The following is an 18,904-nucleotide window of genomic DNA, read 5'->3' on the forward strand; positions in this document are numbered from 1 at the left end:
CGCCATGCCGGTGACGGTTTCTTCTGTGCTCAGCAGTCTAAGCTGCTTGGCCGCGATTGTTCCGGCGGTCTCTGCTGGCTTTGCCTTCCCAGATTGTGTCTCTGGTCCGCTCGCCAACAACTCCGTCTGCGATGACTCTCTAGGTATGGAGCCCCCTATCTTTCTACAAACAGTAGAGTCGATCCCTGTGTTGACCACCCCTCCTAGATCCCTTAACCCGTGCCAAGGCGCTCGTCAGCGTGCTCACCATCCAGGAGAAGATCAACAACACCGGCAGCACAAGTCCCGGCGTTCCCCGGCTCGGTCTTCCCGCCTACACGTGGTGGCAGGAAGCCCTGCACGGAGTGGCGTCTTCTCCTGGCGTCAACTTCTCGGCCAAGGGCGACTACAGCTATGCCACGTCTTTCCCCCAGCCCGTTCTCATGGGTGCTGCCTTTGACGACGAGCTCATCAAGGCCGTCGCGACCGTCATCAGCACCGAGGCTCGTGCCTTCAACAATGACGGCCGTGCTGGCCTCGACTTCTGGACCCCCAACATCAATCCGTTCAGAGACCCCCGTTGGGGTCGCGGCCAGGAGACGCCCGGAGAGGACCCGTTCCATCTGAGCTCGTACGTGCGCGCCTTGATTGACGGCCTGCAGGGTGGTTACGACCCGAAATACAAGCGCGTCGTTGCCACTTGCAAGCATTTCGTCGGCTATGACATGGAGTCGTGGAATGGCAATATCCGATACCAGTTCGACGCGCAGATCAACATGCAGGACATGGTCGAGTACTACATGCCGCCCTTTAAGAGCTGCGCGCGAGACTCCAATGTTGGGGCCTTCATGTGCTCGTACAACGCCGTCAACGGCGTGCCGACTTGTGCCGACCCGTGGCTGCTCGATGATGTCCTGAGGAAGCACTGGGGCTGGACCAACGAGGAGCAGTGGGTGACGAGTGACTGCGACGCCATCCAGAACGTCTTCCTTCCGCACGAGTGGGCCAGCACCAGAGAAGAGGCAGCCGCTCTGTCCCTGATCGCTGGCACGGACATCAACTGCGGCACCTATTATCAGAACCACCTCCCCGCCGCCTACTCTCAGGGGCTGATCAACGAGTCGACCGTCGACCAGGCCCTGATCCGCCAGTACTCGTCTCTGATTCGGCTGGGGTACTTTGACCCGGCCGAGAAGCAGCCGTACAGGCAACTGAACTTTTCCCACGTCAACACGCCTGAGGCCCAGAAACTGGCCTACCAGGCTGCCGTCGAGGGCATTGTTCTCCTCAAGAACGACGGCGGCCTTCTGCCCCTGGACCTGCGCAACAACAAAAGCATCGCCCTCATTGGCGACTGGGCCAACGCCACAACGCAGATGCAGGGCAACTACTTCGGCCAGCCGCCGTACCTCCGCTCGCCGCTGCACGCCGCTCAGCAGCTGACAACCGTGTACTATGCCACCGGGCCCGGCGGGCAGGGCGACCCCACCACGGACCACTGGCTGCCGGTGTGGGACGCGGCCGCCAAGGCCGACATCATCATCTACGTCGGCGGCATCGACAACAGCGTCGAGAGCGAGGGCATGGACCGGCACGCCGTGGCGTGGACGGGCGCCCAGCTCGACGTGATCGGCCAGTTGGCGCAGTACGGGAAACCCATGGCCGTGGTGCAGATGGGTGGCGGGCAGATCGACTCGAGCCCAATCAAGCACAACGCCAACATCAGCGCCCTGCTCTGGGCCGGGTATCCCGGCCAGGACGGCGGCACCGCCATCTTCGACATCCTCACCGGCCGCGCCGCCCCCGCCGGGCGATTGCCCATCACGCAGTACCCGGCCGACTTCGTTGCGCAGGTGCCCATGACCGACATGACGCTGCGCCCGGGCCCCAACAGCCCTGGCCGGACCTACAAGTGGTACAACGGCACGGCTGTGTACCCGTTCGGCTATGGCCTGCATTACGCAAACTTCTCCGTCTCGTTTGGCCCGGGCGACGGCCCGTTGGTGGCGGCGGCGTCCAAGAACAAGACGAAGAACACCGATGCCTCCGACAACAACAACAAGGGGACAGGAGTAGTCCACATCGCGGACCTCATCGCCGCCTGCAACTCCTCCTCCTCGTCTGCAGTCTCCCACATAGAAAACTGCCCCGCCCTGAATTTGCCGGTAACCATCCGCAACACCGGCACCAACACTTCATCCTCTTCCGCATCCGACTATGTCGCACTGCTCTTCCTAACGGGAACCTTCGGACCCGCGCCACACCCAGCACGCTCGCTAGTCGCATACACTCGCGCACACAACATCGCGCCGGGAGACACACAGACGGTGCGTCTCCCCATTACCTTGGGCGGGCTGGCGCGGGTCGACGAGCGGGGCAACACAATCCTGTACCCGGGCGCGTACTCGCTGGTGATGCTGGACGAGGAGCAGAAGGAGGTGCTTGCCAAGACGGAGTTCAAACTGGTGGGTAGCGAAGCGGTGTTGGATCGCTGGCCGCAGCCTACGGCTTCGAGGACTCCGAGGCATAAGGGCACGGGTGAGGTTGGGGAGGGGTATTTTATTGGCGGGTTTGGAAGTGGAAGCTCGGGGATGGTTAAACAGGGTGCGAGGTAGTGGTAGATAGGGACGTGGTTTAGGTTGGACGGTCGAGAACTGAAGCTGAGGCAAGTTAAAATCCTAATAACTGAGGATTCAAGTCGGTTGTCGGGATGTACTTAGGTACTCACCCAATATGGCGCCGCTTGCGTCTTGCGTCCTGGAAGCAAGACAAAAGAGCGGCTTCTTTGACTGGGGCGAGTTGCAAACCGAACGCCTGATTCACTTGGTCTCTGTGCTGTGCTCGCTCAACTGGGTAGTGAGAAGTTGGAAACAAGATGATCGAACATACTAGATGTGTAACTTCCATCATGGAGGGAATGTTCTGTAGCCTGAAGCAACTGGACAACTTAAGACGAGAGTTTCAGTTAAGAGGGGTAGTCGAGAGGATGATTTTTGCATACAAAATTTTGGCCACACTAACAGATGTCCACCCTCCTCAATGTACCACCCGCTAAACAAAGCTGTATGCTCAGCATCAGGATGACAGGCATCAGCTCACAAGAACAGCCTAGCTGATTTGATCAATGCCGCGCGATAGACAATGTCCAAGACATCTGCAGTCCAGTTCAACCTTAGGTGATCTTCAAAGACAAAAACAAAACGGACTTATATCATATACACGGGTAGAAGCGTGCAGATCAGGTACTGAACTGCTGCAGCCTGGTCCTGCTCCTCGTGACTCTAACTGGGGGCAGCTCTGGTTGAATCACTAAGGTACCTTAGTTTCCATTGTTCTTTTCCCCGAAGTTCCTGATCTCGTTCTTCAGTGTGCAGACAGGGCAGCACGGCATTCTGGTCCCGAACGCCCCTACCGTAGAGAAACCACCATCCTGGCACCGGGCACCAGCGGGTTACAGCTGGAATTAGTGAAGTACAGGTTTCCATTCTTCCCATTCCCTTGCAGTGTATACGCCTTTTATCTCTGAATTGTATCCAAATCCCAACTCACCTGGCCAGTCAAGTCAATTATTCACCGCCTCGAGCAAAAAGGTATAGTGAACCTTGCATCGTTGTTCCATCATCGGACATCGGCTCGATCGCAATCGCTAAGTTGATATTTTGTTAGTACCTCGTCTACACTCTCGGCGATTTCCTATCGCCCTTAGGCAACTTTGTCCCCGATGCCATGGCGGCGAATAAGGGCACCACCCCGCCGAGCCCGCCGAGCTCGCCGTGCCTGCTCAATGAGCTAAGCGTGGACATCGTTATCAACATCCTCTCGGCAAGCAATACACTAGCGGACTTGAGCGCGCTTATTCACGCGTCGCCTTTCCTTTATAACTGTTTTCTCCTGGCAAAGGCATCGATACTTCGTACCGTGATAACGAATGAACTCGGGCCGGCTGTCAGAGATGCCTTTGTCCTCGCGAATACCGATATGCTTACGAACTTGGACTTTGAGACCAAGCTTGACAAGGCCGTCAAAGATTACCATCGACACCATCTGGCGGAAAATGCACCCTGGGTCACTGGAATCGATGCTCACACTGCCGCCAAGATGGCAAGGCTCACTCGCACGGTTCTCTTTTTTGTGGACATCTACACACGAGTTCGCTTGGCATATTTCAGAGAACGATCCGACGACGAGTCGGTCGACTGGCCCGCCACCCTAACAGAGCGCCGCCGCATCGCCCAGGCTCTACTCCGGTGGCAGACTGTCATCAACATGCGTGGTGACGCTATGTGGGAGGAGTGGGCCATGTACGAGTCTTTCTTGGCCAAGGTCGTCCCCCTTTTTGAGTCCTGGGAGCTGGCGCAGATATCCGACATGGACTGTTTTATTTACGGGTTAACCAGCGCATCAGCCATCGTGCAGTTCAACAACCGCAGGCAGGGAAGTCCGAGAGGAACAGTCAACCTCAACCTCTGGCGGGACGCGTATTACGATCAGTACTTTCCGAGCCTGATTGCATTTCATGCGAATCTAAGGGACGCTCAGAGAACACACAGTGCGTTCTTGGAAACGGTGATGAGATCTCATACAGTTTGGTACACGGATTATATTAAGCCACGTTCAAACGGTTCCATGTGGCTCGAATCAAGCCATTGGGCTCCTGGGGGAATCGAGATTCCGGCCCAGGCTACAAAAGGATATTCTAGCGGACCGATCGAAGGCACGATAGACAAAATCACTTTCAAGGGAGAAACCCCTCTGGAACCGCCATGGGCATGGCTCCATGCCTGGGACGGGTTAAGGGTGAACAGGTGGGGTGCTGCCATGATTCCGAAGGGCCTCCCGGACGGTGTCAGCTTTGACGAGCTCGAAGAGATCATCCGTTCGTTGAAATTATGGAGATGGTTAGGCCTGATGTTCTGGGACAAGGATCGCGCTGAAAAGCTGTTGGAATCGGTGCCCTTGGGAAGGTGCGAACATGGCTGGCTTGCGGCGCACATGATGGCCATCAATGCAGACGACGACGATGGAGAGGACGATGCAGACGACGATGAAGACGACGACGATGGAGACGACGATGCAGACGACGACAATACAGATCACGATGGAGATTACTACGACGCAGACGACGTTCATGACTTCTTTTTGTCTTCTAATTTGGCTTCACTGGCAAGTTTATTTGGGCCCTGATGATAGGGAGAGAATCACTTGGCCTGGTAGAATCACTACCTAGATACCAGTCTTTAGCAGTACTCCGTACAATATACTTATAGGAACTTGCAGCGCCGGGATGCTGATACGGTGTCACTGACCCCGGGGGTTCAAGGCTTTTATTGATGAGTCGTACTAGGGGGGCAGTGTGGGGCCCTATATAGCCCTAACCCTGACGAAATTACACCCAGGCCAACCCCTACAGTTCCGCACGTTCACACCCACCACTTACACGGCCCAACCACTATAACGCTTTGACTGCACTGGAATAACCGCGCGTTGATTCAACTGTAAGTGATGGCCTGATTGTATGGACTTCGATTGACTGAAAGTAGTGACTTGACTATGAGACTGTGATTTTGACTGCGACGATCCATTTGTCTACAGGGGATTTGCACCGACCTGACTTGCAACGACATGACTGATCACTGCAGTGATCTGACTGCACTTGACTGTAACAACCCGACTGCGACGACCTGGCTGCAACGGATTGACGCGACGAATTGACTGTGACGAATGGACTGCGACGAATTAACTGTGACGAATTGACTGCGACGAATTGACTGCGACGAATTGACTGCGACGAATTGACTGCGACGAATTGACTGCGACCAGTTGTTGTTCTGATGAACTGCTTGCAAATCGAGTGAACGTTGTTGTAGATACCGAGTGGTGTGCCTGGCAAGTCGGTCTGGTTATGGGCGTGGATGTAATGTATACGGTGTTAGGGTTACCTATGTGTGGGACTGCCCCTAAGAGGACCGCACTGCCCTTCTAGTACGAAGGTACGAAGGTACGACTCTTATTGATTGTGCGATTACAGGTGTTGCGTTTCTCAGAACCAGCAGACCAGCAAATGCGCAATCATTTACAGCCCACAGGAGATGCTAGGTCTACGCCGGCTGAGCCTGGCGACATGAATTCTCTCACGGTAGCATACTAGTAATGTACATTCTCATAGCCAGTGTACTTCGTATCGGCTACGACTTGGCTCGTCACAAAAGTCACAAATAGCTGAGATCCCTTGGCAGCGGCACTTCGAGATAGGGCGGCCAATGACAGTTGCTGCTGAAGATGGACTCTCAAGTGCAGTCCCTTGGGAACGGGAGCCCCAACACAATCACCTCACCAACAAACAATGGAAAGCCACGTGGATCACACGAATGTAGCCTCGCCTTTTAAGGGAAAAGAGAACCAAATTCCAGGCCAACCTAGATTTTGTTCGGGATCAATTGTTGTCAGCCTTCTGTTTCGCCGTGGGGCCTCAGCTGGATTCGATGTTTCTCAGTTGGATCCGAAGGTCGCGAGGATGCCCCACTGGGGTCGAGATGACGTCCGGGCAGTGGCTGCGCCGGGCTTCTGGTTGGCTGTTATTCGCCCCACAGCAGCTTATCGAATCTGTCAGCAACCTCATGGCAGCTTCCAGAACCAGGTCGCGCGTGTGACTGACACTGCTTTCTGTCAGCCCAACGTCAGGCAAACGTCTGGTTGTTTTATAAACCTCAAAATACCTGATCGATTTGTAATTCCCCTCCTTTCACCTCAGGCAAAACTCTCCTTTTAACCATCGTTGCTGCACAGCGCAGGACACGCTTCGCAGCTCATCTACAGTGCACTTACACAGCATCTAATCGGCAACCTTTGAGATATCCGTATTCCCATTCTCATCGCCTTGGATCCTACGCCCAACAGCGCAATGGCTGACCACGCCGGACGCGACCACCAAGAATCGATGTACTGCCATGCCTGTCACCATCAGTGGCAGCGGCAAGGCGAAACCATCGAATGCCCAATGTGCGGCAGCGCATCCACCGAAATTGTACGACAAAACCTGGTTACACTGGACACTCCACTGTTGCAGGAGCTAACAAACGTGCAGGTCACTCCAGAGAATGATCCCCGCCACTTCCACAGACCGCAGCGGGAGGGGAGTACGTCTAGCAGTGTGCCTGACGCTGCTCCAATAGCTGCCCACAACCCCACAGCTGCAGCGGAGTCGACGGATAGAACAAGCCCGCGCGCCGATTCCCCGAATACCTCAAGCAACAACAACCCAGATGGCCCCGGAGCGCGCCCGGCTGGCGATGAACAACGCCATGGGCACCGTCGAAACGGCCCCCCGAATATCACCTTTATCACCATCGTCTCCGACCCCGGGCATGCACATGCTCCGCTGATGCCGCCGTGGATAGACTTCTACAACTTGCGCTTTATTGTCCCGCCCTTCCAAGGGCCGCCTCCGCCTCCACCGACTGGAAACAACAGTACCCCAGTTGGCCCAGAGGTTCAACCACAACCACAACCACAGCAGCAGCAGGCACCCCAGCAACCACAACAGGCAACCCAGCAACCACAGCAGCCACCGCAACAGCCACAGCCACAATCACAGCCGCACAATGTGCCCCCTCGACCAACAACCCCTTACGTCGCACCCGCGGTCTTCCCTGGGGTGCTCATCGGCAGGCTGTTCGCCTCGCTATTCGACCCGACTGCCGCCGTTTTTGGCGACGCCGTCTTCACCCAAGAAGCGCTGGACCAGGTCATAGCCCAGCTCGGCGAACAGCACCAGGCGCGCGGGCCACCGCCCGCGTCCGAACCAGCCCTCGAGAAGCTGCAATCGCGCGTTCGGGAGCTGGACGAGAAGATGCTGGCCAAGGCGGGCTGTTCCGAAGGAAAGGCCAAGTGCGTAATTTGTGTCGACGACATGGCCGCAGGCGAGAAAGTGTCGGTGCTGCCGTGCAGCCATTTCTTCCACGGCGACTGCGTGCTCCCGTGGCTGAAGCTGCACAATACCTGCCCTGTATGCAGAAGATCGGTGGAAGAGGAGGAGCAGGGGAAGGGCGACCCTGCAAAGCCCGTGGTGCCGCCTGCAGTAGGGGTCGATGCCCCCATGGATACATCGGAGGATAATACCGTGCCTTTGACTCCTATGGACCTTGATTGAAATGCTTGCAGAGGCGTTGGGGGCTTAGGCTGGTGGACAGGGTTGCCCCACGGGCTTCGATTTATTCGGAGTTGGAGTTTAGGACGTGGGACTCTGCATTTACTTGGCGAATCCCACGACACGGAAGGATAATGACAGGACTCATGCCGTGGGATAGGGTAGGGTATAGACTCACCGCTCAACGGCTCAAGGGACATGATTTGTTTTAGCGAGGCGTTAGGCGTTCTGCGGCCTACCAAGAGGTGGGCATGGCTGTTCATGGGGATTTTTCGGCAGGACAAGGGTGAAAGGTATAGAGGCAACTCAGTATCAGTAGTTCAGTTCTTACTCGTGCATCGTAACCTCCGTGTCGAGCAGCCCTTCTGTATTCCTGTTGCTATAGCCTAATCGGCCGAGGGTACGCCTTGGGCCGGCGAGCAGCGAACTCGATGGAATCATCAGTCACTTCAAATTTCTGTCTCGCATTGTCACCGCTGGGGTGTCGTAAACCATTTCTCTCAGGGTCTCATTTCGCTGTAGAGGTCCTTGTTAGATCAGCTGCATCTGGAACTAGAGCCGGAAAAGGACCAACACCACGGCAAAAATAACCCCAACCGCCATACATGATGCTCTCGAAATTTGCAAAAAGATTTGCAAAAATTAGGGAATTGGACGTACCGCGGATCGAACGCGGGACCGTCTGTATATGCAGATGCCTTGAGGCTTTGCAAAACAGAAATCATACCACTAGACCATACGCCCATAGGCTGTGACAAACCTGCTAGAATTGGTCACTTATTAAGAAACCCTGGACGCATCGTCCCACCCCTCAACGCCAATCCCCGGCAGTTCGATGCTAACGTTTGTTGTTTTCTATCTAATGTCATACTTTGCAGATGTCTGAGTCGAGACAAATGCAATGCCATCCTGCTCGGTTAGGACTGACTGTAATGGTGAACAAGTTTGAACTTTTCAAGGTCAGGGGCCATGAATCAGAGGCACTGCAAACAACGACTCAAGGAATCGACGACATACAGCTGCACTAGGCTCTAATAACTAGAAAACTACCAAAAACCACCTCCTCTCTCCCAAGAAATGCTCAATAACAGTTTTTGGTGGTCGGGTTTGTGTCAATCCATGCCTGATATGTCAATCGCTTCCAAATTGCCGGAATTTGCGCTGAGAATGAGATGCCAGAGATGGTGGGATGGTGGCAAGGTGGTATCTGGTTATCTGCTGACATGCCCTATCGGAATTCTAACCACATCATTCAACGCTGGTATCGATATCATGGTCATAGGTAGTGAACCATAGGAGTGTCAACTTCAACGGTTTGCGTTTAGCTTTTAGCATTCATCCGTAAGGCGGATACTGGTAGTCTGGTACTCCGTAGGTAAGGTATATACTCTGATCTCAATGTTCCATCATGATGTAATGCATTCAATGTTAAGGTCCAATTCATCAAGAGTCAAGGGTAACTGCAATACAGTATGATGCTTTCGAATAAGGTACCTCTTACTCATCGTCTTCTGAGTCTCTTCAACAACGTCGGTAAGAGCTAAACAACTGAGCAACAACAAGGAAGGCCGTCGCTTCCATTTTCCATATCACGGGAATCGCTCTCTTGAGATAAGTCCTGCGCTGTCACTTCTCCTAGAATATCCTTGGCAGAGTAGAAGGAATTCTTAACACCATACTTTAGTTTCCCAGCCGTTCAAGTTGGCTTCCGCGACCTCATGATCATCACGTGCGCAATCCCAATGTCCTGGCGGAATATTTGCTCGAGCATCATCCTGGAGCTCTTTGCACCTCCGAGTCCAGGTTTGTTCCCTCGAATGGGTTCCAAGACCGGCTCGGAAAGAAACTAAAAATAGGGCTTGTGACCGCAGATGTCGTGATGAGATCTACTTTAAAATCACTATAATCAGAAGTTCAGGACCCGGCTAGACAATGGATCTGTGGAGTTGAAGACATATGGGAAGACACGTGTAGTATGTCTGTATACTTCCAGAAGCAGGTCAAATAAAGGACCTAATACTGACGCTTTACTGACGCCTGCAATCCTTCCGCGACTTACTCAGCCAACAAATGATCTGGTTATATGCAGGAACCGCCATTGTCTATATCACGAACTCCAGTCTAAATATATACGCCCAGCTATAGTGCTGACAGAGCCGTTTGGCCAATCGCAGCCGAGTTGGAAAGGGGTTCCAGGCTGTAGCTCTCGGGAACGCTACTCTACCTTATTTCCCGCAATCAATATACATGGAAGCGGTGAGAATGCAATGGCCGTATTCACCATATTAACGTTAGCGAAGCTGACATATGTTTGGGCCGGATAGTTGGTTCTTAGCGGGCCGCTCTGGGCATAACAAACAGACTTTTGGCATTTTGCGGCCTAACTTGCGGCTGTTGGCCCTGTTTCCATATTGGTCAATGATCAGGGGTTCAGGACACGGGCTGACTTTACATACGAGAGCGGATGGGTTTTAGATTCGCTTAAACCCGGGTCAATATACGCTCCTCTAAAAAGCCCTTCGTGGAAACTTGCGCACCTAGCTTCTACAGAGGTGAACCTGGAGTCCTGGACCGGAGACATGAGAATTCAATTTGCCCGAGATTGTATGTTAAGTGAAGAAGGGCACGACACTATAGCAACTCATCTTGGAAGCAGGATGTCATGTAGGAACCAAACATCAAGGGCTTGTTTACTAGTAGGATGCTATCGGTTATCCCGGGATCAACGGAATCAGGGGGCTGCCATGCCAGGCTGCTGCTCCCCGATTAAGGCAACGCCTGCCTATATATATGTGCCTTGCCTGCCTCTTTCTCGAGCTCAGGGGCACTGACATCGGCGACCAGCTCTACCAGACACCAACAGGGCGAGAAACATCTACAACTGAAATCACGGTTCAACTTAAACCATCTCTTCACAATGAAGCCTGTTTCACTTCTCGGTCTTCTTCCCCTCGTTGCGGCGGCTCCGCCCCTGAACACGCCCAGTGTCACTCCCAGCAGTGTCCGGGTCGTCGGTGTCTCGCTCCTTGGCTCAGGCTGCCCAGCAGGCACGGCCGATGTCCAAATCGATGCCACCAAGACGCTCATGGAGGTGACCTTTTCCGAGTACATCATCCAGACTGGTCCCGGCACCAAGGCCGCCGACTGGCGCAAGAACTGCAAGCTTACCCTGAACTTGGAATTTGACGAGGGTTTCCAGTAAGAGGGAGCCGTCACGGTCCCAAACATATGAGACAGAATCAGGCAGCTAACGGCTTGACTCCCTCCCCAGGTTTGCCACTCTCGGCACCGACATGAAGGGCTTCGCCCAGATCCCGGCCGGCGCCAGGGGTCTCTGCACCAACACGTTCGATTTCACGGGTGTCCCGGGCTCCAGCGTCTACTCCCTGTCGCTGCCCGGCGAGCGGGAGGGCCCGTTCACGCTCACGGCCGACCCCGACGTGGTCTCGTGGTCTCCCTGCGGCGGTACCACTTCCATCATGAACATGAACACTCAGTGCAACATCTCCCCGACCAGGTCCCAGGCGCTCATCGCTGTGAGTACCATCCATTGTTTCTAGAAGAAGATTGCTCTACCAGTCTGCCTTAGGTAGTTCACTAACTACTACTTCTTGCGCAGGTCGATCGGATCAGCGGCAAGCTTACCCTCAACGTCTCTCTGGAATGGAGGAAGTGCCGTTAGGCGACGCCAGGGGTTTACGGGTGCAAAGGGGTTTTGGCCAGCTGTTTCCCTACCTGACAGCGGCCCTTTGACGTGGTTTATCTTCATGTTTGCCGAGATATTGAGTGACAAACTTAGTTGTACTTGCCAACATTGGTTATAATGATGTTTCATTCCATGTTGCCCGAGCAGTGACTTTACCAGTAGCAATGGCAATATCTCGTACGCTTCAATTGCTTCCAGTCGGGTGACTTTGAAGTTACCTTGGCTTACCAGCACGTGCCTAGTGACTGTTACTACTTCCCGTCCATGCTCAAGAGTTACGAATGATACGTGAAATATGTCATGCGCACGTCGTAACCTGAAGAGTGATGTGAAGAAGAGCTCAATTCAACTACTCCTAACCCAGGTACCTGGTCCAAAAACGAGTGATGAAATAGTAAAGCATTCTCAAGGGCCTGCTCCCTCCTGAAGATCCGGCTACAGACAGGGGAGTCCGTTTCTCCACAGGCTAACATTTGAACAGCATTTCCTTGCGGAATCTGCCACCATCCGTCCAGCACACATGTGCTAGATAGAGCGGCGCCATACGGCTAGCAAAGGCCGTACTTGGTGAGGAAGTCGCTCAGGTCGTTGAAGCAGCCAGCACAACCGCACAGCTGTAAATCAAGCACAGGCACAAAGGTGGGCTTTGGTTAGCAATCCCTTCTTCAAAGATTCTGAAAGAACCCCCTGCTTACCTCCTTTCTGTCAGCACACTTGAGAATGGCAGCGTAGTCGTCGCGATCAATGGCATCAGCAATGCAGAGGGCCTGGCCAATGACGCCAATGCAGCTGAGCACGTTGCAAGCGGCCGATGGGGCGAAAGAGAAGACTGTCGGCAAGCAACGTTAGACACATGTCAGTTCGACCCTCTTGGGCATTGATTTGGAAAAAGGATATCACTCAGGCTAGATGTCATTGTCATGTCCTCTCATACGCACCTTCGGCCTGGTTGAACTCGGCGCGAGGGGTCACGCCGGAATGAACCAGATTGGAGCTAGGAGCAGCCATGGCAGCCGTGAGGAGGGCAAGAGTGGACGTGATAGCGAGCTTCATTTTTGCGGGGGCTTGTGGTCGTTGATCTCACGAATGGAGATTGGGATCAAGTTGTGAACTGGTTGTGACTGCAGTGAGCCGGTCGTGATGTCGAAGAACTCTGGCAGCAGAAGAGGAATGTCTACCGTCTCTTTATACTTCAGTTTCCCTCATCACTCCCCAACTGAGAGAGTGGCATGTAGTATTGAAATCTTTCTTCAAGTAAGTGACACCATCTCCTCTTGGCTTGAGCCGCGGAGCATACCTGATTCACACAACCATCGGCCCGCCGATAGAGCTTAATCTGCTGAGAAACGCATGTCTCCTGAAGGGCTTGATGAGACTCGGCATCTAGAAGAACCTTGGAGTCGTTTCAAGACGATATTGATATTATGGGTCTTTAATCTTCAGGGGTTCAGCTCAACGAGCCGGTCAAGCCTGGGTGCCATTGAAGTGGTTTGCCCAAGCCTCATTGCATAGGTAGTAAGAACGAAGCTACCAGACTTGCCTTCGGCATCTAGGGGCATACTATGGTGCCGCGAGCATCACATAGACTCAGATAGGATAGCTCTGCGAGCGATGTAGAATATCTCTACGCAAAGCGGTTATATATCTAGGTGCCATTCACTGCTTGACTGAGGCAGGTAACTTTATGCTGTGAAACCAAGATCATTCCCCTCACGCCGGCAAAGCTACCTCTACACTAGGGTTCTTGTTATTTACACACGCTATGTTGACAGCTGCACATTGATGATTCGGAGATGCGTGGATCGCCTCTGCAGCTCTGCTTCCTGTCCCGTGGCACAGCACCAATCAACTGGTCGGAACAAGTTCAACCCGATGCAGGGTCTAAAGACTCCCAGCATACCCACACGAGCGAGAGAGCTGCCGTGGTGGTGGGGAGGTAATCTAAATCCCAAAGATCGACTGCACGCTTTGATTGCTATTAGGCGAGTTCCGCTTCAAAGTCTCCGAAAACCTCGTGGCGAAGCGTCCTGTCAAGACAGACGGAGCCTTACAGCATACTGTTGTTGCTTGAACAGTACTAGTAACAGTCTGGTACCACTCTCAAGTTCAAGTTCATAACGTACTATCCTAGTACACATGGTTCATTCATAGCCTTGATAGGTACTTGTACCCAGGTACCTAAGGTCGGCATGTAAGTAGTAGTACATGTGCCTACGTGTAGTACATACACACAATACCAAGTCCATGGGTTATCAGCGTAGAGAGTTTCCGGGGTTCAACTCAGTTATTGCAAGTGGTTAAAGTCGAGCAATTGAGTGGCTGTGGGCCTCAGCTTGTAGCGTCGATGTCTTTCCTATAGATGCCGGGGTGTAACTGCGTCGGCAATGCCGTCGGTGGTTGCCGTCGGCGAGATGTTGCCCCAATGTGACATGGCGGTCTTCAGACAACTCGACAAGAGATTAAAATCCGAGAGGAGAAGCCTAATCAAGTGTTGGCCAGATTGGCTTGTGTCTTGGTATTCTCCACTGGCAGTTCGTCCAGATCTCAAACTGGAGGGTGGTGTTTGACTAAGGGGCAGTGTTTTTTTGGCTCCATCCAATCTAGATTGTGCAAACGACAACGAGAGACAACAAACACTAGGAGAAAGGTCGAGTTTGAAGTACGGAGTTATGGGGTTAGCTGTTTGCGGTACTATCCGATCCTAAAACATGTAGTAGACATGGAATGGTGGGATTTGAAGGGGGAGAACAGCTCCAAATTTTATGTTGTCGAAGATATCTGCTAATAGTAAAATCCTGGGGCTAAAGACAAAGTTAATTGTGAACAGTACGTGAATGAAGCAGTATTCTAGCTATACAGTGACGTTAGTACTCGAAACTACTACCAGGAAGTACTAATCCAGTTGTTGAACTCACTGGTACCTACCTTACCTTAACCAAGCAGTGCACATGCGCCGAACTGGGTTTCTACAGAGGTAAGCTGACTTGAGCCTACTTACCTAGATGAGTACCTACCAGGTATGTAGGCTGTATCACTGAGCTTTCGGTCTTGATAGCTTGATGAAGCCCTTTGTTGACTCCAGGGGCGCAACTCTTCCTGTAATCAAGGAGAAGAGCATCTCGTGCTCGTCTGCCCCTGACTAAGGGGAGGGGGGAGGGGGCGCCGGGGAGCTGATGTGAATTATGTTTTCGTATTTACGGCAAGTTTCCGGTGTCGCCAAGTTTTGTTGCGGTCGTGGCTAGGGCCCTAGGGGCGTTGGCAGAGAGGTTGTCTGTCGACAGCTCCAGTCCAAGATTCCCAGTTCAATTCCTGCCATTGAGACTTCCCAATCAAGCCAGGCGCATCCATTGCAGCACGCTCATGTCCTAGGAGTTGTAGCACCAGATAGATGCAATTGTTGCCCTTGATACCACACCTCTGGAACCAAGAGCCAAGCCAGAATCTGCTCGCTCGAAAGGTGAGCTATCATAATGTGCTTCGTGACTGTCACTGACGAGACCTTGCGGTCTTACAAAAGACGGAAAAAGGACGAGAAAGTCCCTTGAAGGAAGGCGCCACCGTGCTATGCCCGGTTGCTCTTGCAGCATTTGAGAGGTTTGAATTTCTGGCACACCAATGAGTTGTCGAGAAACTAGCTCATATCAACTCATCCGCCCAAAGGCTAAAGCCAAGACTCTGGGGTCAGGAACTTTGTCAGCTGGTATTATCCGTCCACGGTTGATTGTTGCCATGCAGTCTTTCTTGCAACTCTTAAGACGCTTCGTTGTCAATCTCCATGTTGTTGAACGATCCTCTCCAGTCTCGAATGTCCTTATTGAATCTCGTCTCCGTTGTCAGCAGCTGGAGCCCGTCAATCGTCAGCATCCAGTCCACGCCGCGTACTTCGATACCCTGGTGGCAGCCGAAGAAGGACTGTAGGATCAACCTGAGCCCAGTGGGCCTAAGTCAACCGCTCGGCGGCCTTGCAGCTTACAGGCGTTAATCTGAATCATGAAATCTGCTCCTATCAATCGGTTGGCACTTGTGTCACTCCTGGTCCTCGTCGCTGGGCCCGCCTTTACCCAACAGCAGATTGTTGGCTATGGCAGATATCCCTACGATCCGCTTTGTGCGGAGAGCTGCCTCCGGTCCTTCACATCGTATAAGCTAGAATGCTCCAAGGACGAGGGAGCCACTCATGCTCATGATCCGTCAATGATGGCAACAGGTCCTGACTGCTTCGCTCAAGACACACCTTTTCTGACCTCCGTTGCCTGGTGCCTGAGCTCCAAGTGCGCCGAATACGGCATTGCCACCTCTAAGCTCGAATACTACTGGGAGCAGACTGTTACTGGGAGCAGCGCGGTTCCTCCGAAATGGTCTTACCAGGTTGCCCTCGCGAATGTCGACCCTCGGCCGCCCACGTACCAGCTATCTCCGTCCGACACTCATCTCAACCGCACCTCGCTCGTTGTGCAGGATTCTTACCAGATGCAATGGAACACCCTGGGCAGGGTGTATGAAGAGAGCGTCACCGAGTCCAAGTTCAGGTCTGAGAACGCCGTTTCCTAGGATGCTTCAGTTATTGCTTCAGTCTGGTACTAGCAGTACTAGTACTACCTCTTGCATGCTTACAACTTTTGACCGGGGCAGATTGAAAGCTAACAAGCGATTTGCATAGTATCGCCATAATCGTCACGGCTGTTGGGATTCCGCTGCTGCTTGCAGTGCTGAACTATCTGCCCTTTGGGAAGACCATCCAAGACCGGGTCGGTTGACATGTCTCATCCCCCGTTCTACCACCCACACGTGCTGATGCCAGTCCTCCGCAATCCAGGCCAAACCGTACCTCGTTTATCCAAGCCTCATTGGCACGTACCAAGTACGGCCCCTACCATTCCTTCTGGGCAACGGTCCCACGGTCGGTCAGAGCATCTATATCGCCATCTTCGTCTCCCTGAATGTGATTGGGGCCGCAGTCGAATATCAGACCCGGCAACCGAGCGCATGGTTTTCGAGTCAGTGGTCGGAACTGTCAGCCTACATTCTATATCGCACTGGCGCCTTGGCTTGTATGGTCCTTCCTATCATCCTCCTTTTCTCATCGAGGAATAACATTCTCCTGTGGTTCTCCGACTGGTCGCACTCAACCTATCTCCTCCTGCACCGCTGGGTCGCCCGCGTGTTTATGCTTTACGTTGTCGTCCACTCCATCATCGGCCTGCAGGTCTACGCCCACAACGCAAACACAACGTGGTGGATATGGGGCGCCGTCGCCACCATGGCAACTGTCCTCCTTACTTTGGTCAGTGGCCTGTACATCCGAAAGCCGCAGTACGAGCTCTTTCTGATCTCGCACATCCTTCTGGCCGTCTTCGTCATCGTCGGGACCTGGTACCACATCATCCTCTGGTACGCGAGCATGGGCATGTACCTTCCCAACCTGTGGGGTTACGAGATCTGGCTCTACCTTGGGATGGTGCTCTGGTTCTTTGACCGGCTCATGCGCGTGGTGCGCGTGTTCAAGAGCGGCGTCCGCAGGGCAAAGGTGACGGATATGGGCAAGGGCTACGTTCGAGTCGACATTCCCGGCATCCGCTGGGGCTCCGACCCGGGCCGGCACGTATATGTCTACTTCCCGACGCTGATCCCGCTGCGCCCGTGGGAGAACCACCCGTTTTCCGTCATCCCGACATACATGCTTCAGCAGGCAGGTGGGAACAGCAACGATACCGGCAGCCCATGTCCTCGGGACGATGACGAGAAGCAGCTCGCTAAAGCACAGGTGAAGAGCGCTCTGAGTAGGAACGTCGGGACCGGAATTACACTCTATATCAAAAAGTCGATGGGTATTACGAAGCACCTGCGTTCTCACGGCGGCCTGGTCACGCTCCTCGAAGGGCCTTATTCGAACAATACCAGGCGGGACGTGCTGCGCTGCGATCGAGTTCTTCTAATAGCAGGCGGTATCGGCATTACCGGCGTGTTGCCGTGGGCGTACAATCATTGGAACACAAAGCTGGTTTGGAGTGTTGCGGAATCGGCACGCTGCCTGGTTGACGGAGTGGATTTGAATGGCGTTGCGACTAAAGAAGTCAGAATTGGCCGACGGTTCAATGCTAGAGATCTGATTGCCGAGGAGGAGGATGCCGGATGGAGCCGCATCGGCGTCGTTGTCGCCGGGCCGGGTGGGCTTTGTGACGATGTTAGGGCCGCGGTTGCTGCCGCTGGCAGAAGGGGCAGGGCTGTTTTTGAGCTTGAGGTTGACGCGTATTCATGGTAATGATACAATCCCAGCGCCCACGTTTGGATATATAAGGCACGGGCAGTATTATAGTCGTCGGATATCTATGAGCTTTGATGTCTTTAATCGTTTGATGACGAGTCAAGCCTGTTAGTGTTAAGGTTAGGGATCCCGGCATAGGTACTGTACACAAACCCCCGTGGCCGTGGGGTACTTGCCTATCCCGAGGAGACTTTACGGCAGCGTTTTGGCGGAAGTGTGCCAAAACTAAAAAACCACAATTTTTATTGACTAGGCTCACGCTGGGGCAGGAAACTTAACCCCAATAATTCTATTTAAATCCAACTTAAGCATTTCCCGCCCAGCCGTCAAGTTCTTTTCCACCTACTGTACAACGTACTTTCTAGTTCCCACTCAATCATACTCGATTGTATAATACTATTACCTACAATATACCTAGGTCTTTTCCTCTTCATCACTATAGTGATTTTCACTACTATTAAAATAGCTTCTAATCGGGCTCTAATAGTAAAAGCGTTTCTAAAGATGGCTAGCAATTGTAGTAGTTCTATGGCTTATACGCCCTACAAGCAAATTGAAGCGAATTCGCTAAGTGCCTAGTGTGACGAATCTCGGTCCCCCACCACTGAAAGGGACTCCTCAGACTGAAGGTTGACTCGAACGGGGTGAGGTTCGGTAGAGCCAAAGGGTCTACAACAAGTGCACAAGCAAGTGTTCACACAGTAGCAAAGACAACTGCTTGCATTGCTTACTGAGGAAGCTATCGTGATGCCCGTAGGCCGTAGAGATCGTGAACTATATACAGCTTCCTCTCTCTGGTTATTCTTTT

The 18,904-nt window shown here is 53.2% G+C and overlaps 6 protein-coding genes and 1 non-coding gene across 7 annotated transcripts; 5 read left to right on the forward strand and 2 right to left on the reverse strand.

Moving 5' to 3' along the window:
- Nucleotides 1–4: 4 nt before the first annotated feature.
- On the forward strand, nucleotides 5–2,594 carry N656DRAFT_787220 (glycoside hydrolase family 3 protein; the record flags this gene model as incomplete). Its single annotated transcript, XM_064816587.1, has 2 exons — nucleotides 5–143; nucleotides 208–2,594. 2 exons carry the CDS (start codon nucleotides 5–7, stop codon nucleotides 2,592–2,594), a joined length of 2,526 nt encoding a protein of 841 aa, XP_064673082.1.
- Nucleotides 2,595–3,364: 770 nt separating this feature from the next.
- On the forward strand, nucleotides 3,365–5,258 carry N656DRAFT_842373 (uncharacterized protein). Its single transcript, XM_064819037.1, has 2 exons — nucleotides 3,365–3,569; nucleotides 3,646–5,258. Exon 2 carries the CDS (start codon nucleotides 3,706–3,708, stop codon nucleotides 5,161–5,163), a length of 1,458 nt encoding a protein of 485 aa, XP_064673083.1. The 5' UTR covers nucleotides 3,365–3,569; nucleotides 3,646–3,705; the 3' UTR covers nucleotides 5,164–5,258.
- Nucleotides 5,259–6,880: 1,622 nt separating this feature from the next.
- On the forward strand, nucleotides 6,881–8,128 carry N656DRAFT_795247 (uncharacterized protein; the record flags this gene model as incomplete). The annotated part of the gene is made up of 2 exons (XM_064817391.1): nucleotides 6,881–7,003; nucleotides 7,064–8,128. 2 exons carry the CDS (start codon nucleotides 6,881–6,883, stop codon nucleotides 8,126–8,128), a joined length of 1,188 nt encoding a protein of 395 aa, XP_064673084.1.
- Nucleotides 8,129–8,776: 648 nt separating this feature from the next.
- Nucleotides 8,777–8,869, reverse strand: N656DRAFT_t34. Its single transcript has one exon. It is a non-coding gene; the product is annotated as a tRNA-Ala (tRNA).
- A 2,095-nt stretch (nucleotides 8,870–10,964) lies between these two features.
- Nucleotides 10,965–11,935, forward strand: N656DRAFT_826710 (uncharacterized protein). Its single transcript, XM_064818489.1, has 3 exons — nucleotides 10,965–11,323; nucleotides 11,397–11,661; nucleotides 11,745–11,935. Exons 1-3 carry the CDS (start codon nucleotides 11,043–11,045, stop codon nucleotides 11,805–11,807), a joined length of 609 nt encoding a protein of 202 aa, XP_064673085.1. The 5' UTR covers nucleotides 10,965–11,042; the 3' UTR covers nucleotides 11,808–11,935.
- A 234-nt stretch (nucleotides 11,936–12,169) lies between these two features.
- Nucleotides 12,170–13,174, reverse strand: N656DRAFT_775404 (uncharacterized protein). The gene is made up of 4 exons (XM_064814435.1): nucleotides 13,129–13,174; nucleotides 12,770–13,075; nucleotides 12,527–12,660; nucleotides 12,170–12,445 (listed from the first exon to the last, which is right to left on the reverse strand). Exons 2-4 carry the CDS (start codon nucleotides 12,882–12,884, stop codon nucleotides 12,380–12,382), a joined length of 315 nt encoding a protein of 104 aa, XP_064673086.1. The 5' UTR covers nucleotides 12,885–13,075; nucleotides 13,129–13,174; the 3' UTR covers nucleotides 12,170–12,379.
- Nucleotides 13,175–15,504: 2,330 nt separating this feature from the next.
- N656DRAFT_746624 (ferric reductase-like transmembrane component) lies at nucleotides 15,505–18,333 on the forward strand. The gene is made up of 3 exons (XM_064812929.1): nucleotides 15,505–16,360; nucleotides 16,492–16,579; nucleotides 16,648–18,333. Exons 1-3 carry the CDS (start codon nucleotides 15,822–15,824, stop codon nucleotides 18,091–18,093), a joined length of 2,073 nt encoding a protein of 690 aa, XP_064673087.1. The 5' UTR covers nucleotides 15,505–15,821; the 3' UTR covers nucleotides 18,094–18,333.
- The last annotated feature ends 571 nt before the right edge of the window (nucleotides 18,334–18,904 follow it).

This window comes from Canariomyces notabilis (assembly GCF_033297395.1).
Source record: "Canariomyces notabilis strain CBS 508.74 unplaced genomic scaffold N656scaffold_3, whole genome shotgun sequence".
In the NCBI taxonomy this organism is placed as follows: Eukaryota; Fungi; Ascomycota; class Sordariomycetes; order Sordariales; family Chaetomiaceae; genus Canariomyces; species Canariomyces notabilis.

What these genes read in the sequence shown, in the direction of transcription:
- N656DRAFT_842373 (XM_064819037.1), top strand. Translation starts at nt 3,706, where the DNA reads ATGGCGGCGAATAAGGGCACCACCCCGCCGAGCCCGCCGAGCTCGCCG.
- N656DRAFT_826710 (XM_064818489.1), top strand. Translation starts at nt 11,043, where the DNA reads ATGAAGCCTGTTTCACTTCTCGGTCTTCTTCCCCTCGTTGCGGCGGCT. An exon ending in GAATTTGACGAGGGTTTCCA is followed by an intron (nt 11,324 to 11,396) that starts GTAAGAGGGAGC and finishes CTCCCTCCCCAG; the next exon opens with GTTTGCCACTCTCGGCACCG. An exon ending in GGTCCCAGGCGCTCATCGCT is followed by an intron (nt 11,662 to 11,744) that starts GTGAGTACCATC and finishes CTTCTTGCGCAG; the next exon opens with GTCGATCGGATCAGCGGCAA.
- N656DRAFT_775404 (XM_064814435.1), bottom strand. Translation starts at nt 12,884, where the DNA reads ATGAAGCTCGCTATCACGTCCACTCTTGCCCTCCTCACGGCTGCCATG. An exon ending in CGAGTTCAACCAGGCCGAAG is followed by an intron (nt 12,661 to 12,769) that starts GTGCGTATGAGA and finishes GCTTGCCGACAG; the next exon opens with TCTTCTCTTTCGCCCCATCG. An exon ending in AGTGTGCTGACAGAAAGGAG is followed by an intron (nt 12,446 to 12,526) that starts GTAAGCAGGGGG and finishes CTTGATTTACAG; the next exon opens with CTGTGCGGTTGTGCTGGCTG.
- N656DRAFT_746624 (XM_064812929.1), top strand. Translation starts at nt 15,822, where the DNA reads ATGAAATCTGCTCCTATCAATCGGTTGGCACTTGTGTCACTCCTGGTC. An exon ending in GTCACCGAGTCCAAGTTCAG is followed by an intron (nt 16,361 to 16,491) that starts GTCTGAGAACGC and finishes CGATTTGCATAG; the next exon opens with TATCGCCATAATCGTCACGG. An exon ending in GGAAGACCATCCAAGACCGG is followed by an intron (nt 16,580 to 16,647) that starts GTCGGTTGACAT and finishes TCCGCAATCCAG; the next exon opens with GCCAAACCGTACCTCGTTTA.